The 6,449-nt window shown below is 40.9% G+C and overlaps 2 protein-coding genes across 2 annotated transcripts; both read left to right on the forward strand.

The window, feature by feature from the left end:
* Positions 1-690: 690 nt before the first annotated feature.
* On the forward strand, positions 691-2,661 carry LOC147416842 (uncharacterized). The gene is made up of 8 exons (XM_086508027.1): positions 691-871; positions 1,221-1,310; positions 1,415-1,474; positions 1,649-1,688; positions 1,771-1,864; positions 1,999-2,058; positions 2,147-2,238; positions 2,479-2,661. Exons 1-8 carry the CDS (start codon positions 777-779, stop codon positions 2,557-2,559), a joined length of 612 nt encoding a protein of 203 aa, XP_086364153.1. The 5' UTR covers positions 691-776; the 3' UTR covers positions 2,560-2,661.
* A 139-nt stretch (positions 2,662-2,800) lies between these two features.
* On the forward strand, positions 2,801-6,047 carry LOC147416843 (uncharacterized). Its single transcript, XM_086508028.1, has 3 exons — positions 2,801-3,441; positions 3,649-3,727; positions 3,981-6,047. Exons 1-3 carry the CDS (start codon positions 3,301-3,303, stop codon positions 4,622-4,624), a joined length of 864 nt encoding a protein of 287 aa, XP_086364154.1. The 5' UTR covers positions 2,801-3,300; the 3' UTR covers positions 4,625-6,047.
* The last annotated feature ends 402 nt before the right edge of the window (positions 6,048-6,449 follow it).

Here is a 6,449-nt window from a genome sequence, read left to right on the forward strand (position 1 = left end):
ATTTCAAAATACCGGTTGAGGGCAAGGAAAAAAGGAGAAATTCCGTCCCAAAATAAAAAAAATAGTGTAAAAATTCAAAAAATACCCCTAATTTTCAAAATTCTCCTCTCGGCAAACTCAAGGAAAGGAGTTTTGTATGTTTGGAAAATTGACTTTTCCCGAACACTGGTGACGGCCTTGTTAAATTCAAGGGAAAATTACCAAAATACCCCTCTAATTTGAGGAAATTCCCAAAATACCCTTGTATCTATTTTGGTTGGAAGTTCAAGATTTTCTAATCTTCATTCATTTTTGACAATTGAGATCCTTTTTTGAGTGCTCAGCATGTAATTTGTCACCAGTTACCATCGCAAAAAAGGCAATTATGTCTAAAAATAATGAAGCAATTCATCTCCAAAGCCTACGTAACCAACTCAAATTGTAGTTTTAGCATCTTGTACGATAGACAATCACTCTTCTTGTGAACACCTACAAAAAAAATTATTTTTCGAGAAATTTAGTCTCACAACCAGGGGTATTTTGGGAATTTTGGAAAATTTGAAGGGCATTTTGGGAATTTATGACAAAATATGAGGGGCATTTTGGGAATTTTTGAAATTTGAGAGTTATTTGGGAAATTTCCTCAAATTAGAGGGGTATTTTGGTAATTTTCCCTAAATTCAAACTTCACAGAGTTCACACTATTTCGCTACTCCGTAGTGGAATTAAGGGGCAGCGGTTTTCAGCTCATCGTACCTGCGTTTCCCTCCAAAAGCGCCTATTGTCACTACGCTAACATGGCGACCGACTTGAAGGCTTCCCGAGCTCACGCTGCCAAGTCTTCCAAGGATGTTTCTGCGCCTGCAGAAGAGCTTGGTCTGGAGCTTTCCAGGTCATTTTCTCCTTCTGTATGGCTCAGTCGGTTTTCTTCCGTTTTGATTCTGCATGACGTGAATGTGCTACCAGAAGAGCTGTTTTTGTTAGACTTAATCAGGGAAGCTGCATCGCTTAAAGCGCGCAACATTTCTTTCCTTTAAGAAGGAGCTGATAATCTTGTTTATGCGCATAGCACAGGGATTTATCTTTGCTGTTAGTTACCTCTTTATGGAGAGGTTGGGAGCAGTTTGAATCAGAACGTGTAAAGCATGGACTTCGTCTGTTTTTTTGTGAAAGAGATGATTTCTTGCCTTCACATAGCTTGGATTTTCCCTTCTTCTCACCTGCACCCTCTCTCTCATCAGTGATATCAAAGGTATCCTCGTAGCTCTTCAGCAAGTGCGCCAGAAAGCTCAGAAAGACGGGCAGAAGAAAAACAAGGAAATTATTGAAAAGTATGGCTGGTCTTTTCTCTTTGTCTATCAAAGCTCCTTCGGTCTTTAAAGCCCTTTCTGAACAGATTCAGTAATTCCCGTCTTTGCCATGTTGCTAATTCCAGCCTCGCTTCAGAAATCAAATCACAGGCAGATGCCAAGAAGCAAAAGACAGAGAAAGAGTGGTGAGTAAATTTTGAAGGTGATAAAAGGAATGTTACCTAAATTGAAATAAAGTCAGTAACTTATTACTGCAGTCTATTTAGCTAAAGTCACATGTTTGTTTACTCTTGGGGGATTAACAGGGTAGATGCTCAATTGCGTACCATACTTTAACTGCTTACCTTGAAATGTTGCAGGCAAAACCTTGTTAAAACTGCTACCAAAACATGCAAAGATGTGAGCTTTTCATTTTCCAAGTTGTTGTGTAAGGCTCAGTATGATGCAAATTTTTCATATGTTAGCTTCTGATGTTTCTCAGTATGAAGCTGCTTTACAAGGGGAGTTTGCAAAATATCAATCTGCAAAGGAAAAGTTTGCAAAAGAAAAGGTGTCTCACGTTCAGACTTATGAAGGTAGAAGATCACCTCTAGGTGTAACCAGTTGTCTCTACTTTTTACCGCATTATTATCAACTCGCATGTCATGACGAGAGCCAAGTTTTTGATACCTCTTATTTTTTGCTATGGAATCTGTATTTGGACTTGCAGACCTGTTCGCCAAGTTTGAAGAGGAGAGGGATAAGCTGGTGTCACGACTCGAACAACAAAGTGACATTGTCTTGCGGTTCTCTCTTTGGTAGATATTCTGCCTTGGCTATTTTCCAGACAACAACCTGGTGCCTTTTCTTTATGGCAGGGAAAAAGGACAAAGCTTCTTTTGTTGAGCTTCAGAAATCTTGTGAACAGCAGATTTCAGCTGCAGAAAGTTCCCTGAAGAAAACTAAGCAGGTTATGCTTTTAACTTCTGTAGCAGTAAGTCATGTGTATGTGATGCCAAGGGTTTGTGCCAGATCATGTGCTTGCTTGAATTTTTTGGTCATGAGCAAACAAGGTTGTGGTCTTTGAAACCCTATCTACATAATTAACCACAACAATCTTGTGCTTTGTTATTTTGAATGCTTCATCATCCAATTTTTTTACGTAGGCAGCATGTTTAATTTTTCTGAACCTTGCTGTGCTGATTTTCAGGAAGACAAGTCCTTTAGTATCTTGCGAAAATCTCTTGGGACTTTTTTGTCAAGTAATTCGGATGATGAACTGGATGACTAAGATGGGACCCATTGACATTAGGTTTGATTGATCCAGTATCGAACCATTTGTTAACCGGTTATGCTGTCCCCATCTATTTTATAAGTATAAACAGTTTATTTGTGTTTGGTTCTTCCAATCCACTTCACTAAACTTTGTCAGTGCTCACATAGACAGATTTTACCCTTTGTGTTAGATTAGGCAACCTCTTTTATGATAATTCCAGTTACTTGGCTTCATTTGCAATTTTGGTAATACCTAATCTGGTGATTTCCCATGCAACAATGTAATCTAAACCGCTGCAGGTTAAATTTGGCCAGATTAGTCGGTATTGATGCTCTTCCATGTCCGCTGGTTTAGCTGGCATCGGTACATTGCAACATGGTGGCAAACAATAGAAAAACCAAAATAAATTAGAAGCTTTTGCTCGTATGGTAGACTAGTGTATGTGAGAGAGAAAACACATGCACACAAGGGAAGAAGTCATCTCCTAGGAATCGCATGTTATCATGTGGTTTCCTTAAGCTGCAATCCATGATTCTTATTTTTGAGCACATGAAGACCACCTGCATCCATGATTCTTATTTTTTGAGCACATGAAGCCCTGGTGAATTTAATCGGCTTTTACCCAAAAATCCAAGTTTCATACCTTCACCAACGTAAGACAGAAGGAACGGATGGTATGTCCCTACTTTTTTAAAAAAATCGTTAAAGCTTACAATCTGAACAGATGCCGCTTTGGCGTGGCGAGGCAAAAAGGAGATGAAGGCACAGGCAGTAGGTAGCAGCGTAGGGTTCACGAGGGAGGACAGTGCAGATAACGAGCAGCACAGCAGGTTGACGGGGCACGAGAGTTCATTTTTCGAACCGGGGGAGTCGCAGCTCGGTGTGATGGCTGAGCTGGTTAGGCTATGCGTTCAATGCTCACTGCTAAAGTTCAATTCCTCTATACCTCGTGTGTGGTCTTCATGAGATCCGCATGGAATCTCTGTGGAATTGAATAAAATAGTGAAGCTACTGGTGCGGAATAGGCACGCATGCGTCCACGTGTCCAAATTCGTAAAACTAGGACTTGGTTGTTGATGCGGCATTTTTTATCCAACTTGGCAGCCGATGTGGATGAACTCATTACATGAGGTTGAGGGGCTGCATGCAAAGGAGTACCGTGGACAGTCACGAAGATATGCAGGTGTTCGAATAACTTCGATAGCTCGTCATGTGGTCTTTTTATCTTGCTTTTATTACCTTTTATTAAGGGTCTTGTTTGCTCCAAGTCCATGAGGCATTTGCTCAGTTGTCTTGCAAGGTCTTTTCTAGTTTTTGTTGTACAAATTTTGTGCTCACAATCCGCACGCATTGCTCAGTATTTTGGTGTTTTTAGGGCTTTCCTATTGAGATATACACACAATGAACTAACACTTTCAATCCTTGTGTACATGAAGAAAGACGAAGGGTTGTGATCTTTATGGCACCAAGAAGGGGATTGAAAGAGGCGGGTAAACACACACAAGGACACACGCATGGGACCAAGCCTCCATTTGATACAACATACGGCATGCATCCAACGGCTCTCCAAAGTAGCCCCCAGCTGAGCGAAAAGGAACTCAGAGAGAAAGAGGGGAAGGACACCACTCTTGGAGTAGATCTGCCCCATGTACAAACACTAGCCTTGATCAATCCACGACCTAAAAAGGAGTTGATAAATGTGTTTGAGTTGCATGAGGAGAAAACGATTGCTGATGATGAGGAAGTGGTTGCGAAGTCCATGGGCGGTGACAAGAAGCTAGCAATTGCCTTTGATCAAGCAAAGAAGGGCATATCAAAGAATGGTGAGGGGAGAGGAGATGCTAAGAAGGTGGACGAGGCAAGTTTACACAAAGAACTAGAGCAAGGGGTTGGAAGTAGCAACGCACCTTTCATGATGCCATTGCCATATGTAGACATCTTCTTGCTAGATGGGAGACTAGCACGGCAATGTTGTGAGTGTCCTTGGAGATTTCGCTTTGAGTTGGTCAGGTGGTGGATGGAGGGACATCTGAAAAGAGAGCATATGGCTTTGAAGAACACATCCCCATGCAAAAGATAGACCGCCCTTCCAAAATAGAGCTAGGCTCCATAGCCAAGGCACCCCAATCAAGATTACAATATAAAGATCAATGGCACAAGCTGGCAAAGAAATGCTTTGAAGATGCAGAGGCAAGTTTGAAAAAATAATGAGGAAAACAGAGCATCTTCATCGCCTTCTTGCAACGGAGAAGTGGTAACCGCACTACAACGAAAATCCTGCATTCAGAAAACGGAAGTAGAATTTTCATTCTATGAGAGCTTTGTTATACTATGCTACCACTGTCGTCAAGGCTCTCAAGTTCAGGTCACATTGGGCTCTTGTATGCACAGTGAGTAGGAAAAATTCCATGCCCTTTTTCACTAGGGTTTTGGATTCCACTTGGACCTCTTCTTCGGTAGGTTTCCAACCAGGTTTAGGTTACTTCTTTTGCATTTTTGGATCAGCCTTTCGAGGACTATTTTGACAACATATCAAATCAACACCTTTATGTCTGCATACATACTCATTGTGGCTTCATAGAGTGCACCCAGATGTACTTGTGTACCTGTTGCAAGTTTTATTATCTCTTGCTTTTAACAAGCTGTGTAAAAGCTCTTTGATACAACATGTATGGTTTGGGAAGGCACACGTCTCCTCAAATGCATTTTAAAAAAAAGAACGTGCTGAGATTCACTTAAACAAAAGCTCTTTTTTTTTTCTAGACATGCCTTGTTAAGACTCTTGGATGTCCAAATTAGCTTGGTCTAGGTTAAATACATGCCGGTTAGAATAGTAAGTAGAAGTGCACACACACATACACAAACACCTACATCACTGTCGTTCTTAGATTAGTGGCACCTATGTTCCTAGGTAATTAGCTCCCCCAATTCCTACCCACAATTAGATCCACTCCTTATATATAAAGGAATCTTGTATTCGCCATTCTCAAAAGAAGGAATGACGAAAAGGTTTTGAGTGGCTATACCAATTACACACCCTTCACAAAAGTTAATGGAGGCGAGCTGTTTGGGAAGAGCAAGTGCTAGCTTGTGATTTTTCACTTGATGAAGAACATAATTTTTGTGTAGACCTAGCACAAAGTAGACCTGAGAGATGCCGACTTTGCGACCTCTCGGCAAAGTAATCTCAGCATCACCATAAACAGAAGTAGGTTGAGTGCTATCGTCTCCTAGGCTAACTTGCAAAGGTGCAGTAAGAGGTAATATTCTCGAGTCATTCTAGAAGCTAGGTCAAATAATGTGTAGCAATAGTGTCAAGAAACCAGATATCATCATGTGCAGAGGGTTTACAGAGAAAGCTAGCATAGAGTTGCATGGGATCTGGTGGTTTCATCAAAAGAGGTTGGCTGGTACCATCATAGTGCGAGAGCTTTGTATAGTCAACCTAAGCTTTAGGGTATGGGCTGAAGTTTCCAGCATTGAACCTTTGATACACAAAGCTGGTAAGGATTCCGTGACAGGCTTAATTCTTCTTCAGATAAAAATCTCTCTAAATACCTAAATCTATGACAAAAATTGCACTGGATGTGAGCATCAGTGATTTCCCTTATTGCGTTGATCTTGTCTTTAAAGACCACCATGGTTTGAACTCAATAAATTGCGAACAGGATGCTTTCTTATGTTGGAGGATGCTTTCTGATGTTATTGCCGTGACGCCTTGTAGCTTTAAGGTCATGGTAAGTGCCATTGGTTGGGCTCCAAAACTTATAGTTCCTTGCCTCAATCATCACAACATCATTGGCCAATGGTATTATCATATGTGTGACTATCTCTCTGATCATAGTTGGCACCGTTTGTTTGTTGCCAATTTTAATAATAAAATGTCTTGTATCGTGCCTTATTGG

The sequence above is a fragment of the Adiantum capillus-veneris genome, unplaced genomic scaffold (assembly GCF_014529385.1).
Source record: "Adiantum capillus-veneris isolate H3 unplaced genomic scaffold, ASM1452938v2 Hic_scaffold_453, whole genome shotgun sequence".
NCBI classification, from domain to species: Eukaryota; Viridiplantae; Streptophyta; class Polypodiopsida; order Polypodiales; family Pteridaceae; genus Adiantum; species Adiantum capillus-veneris.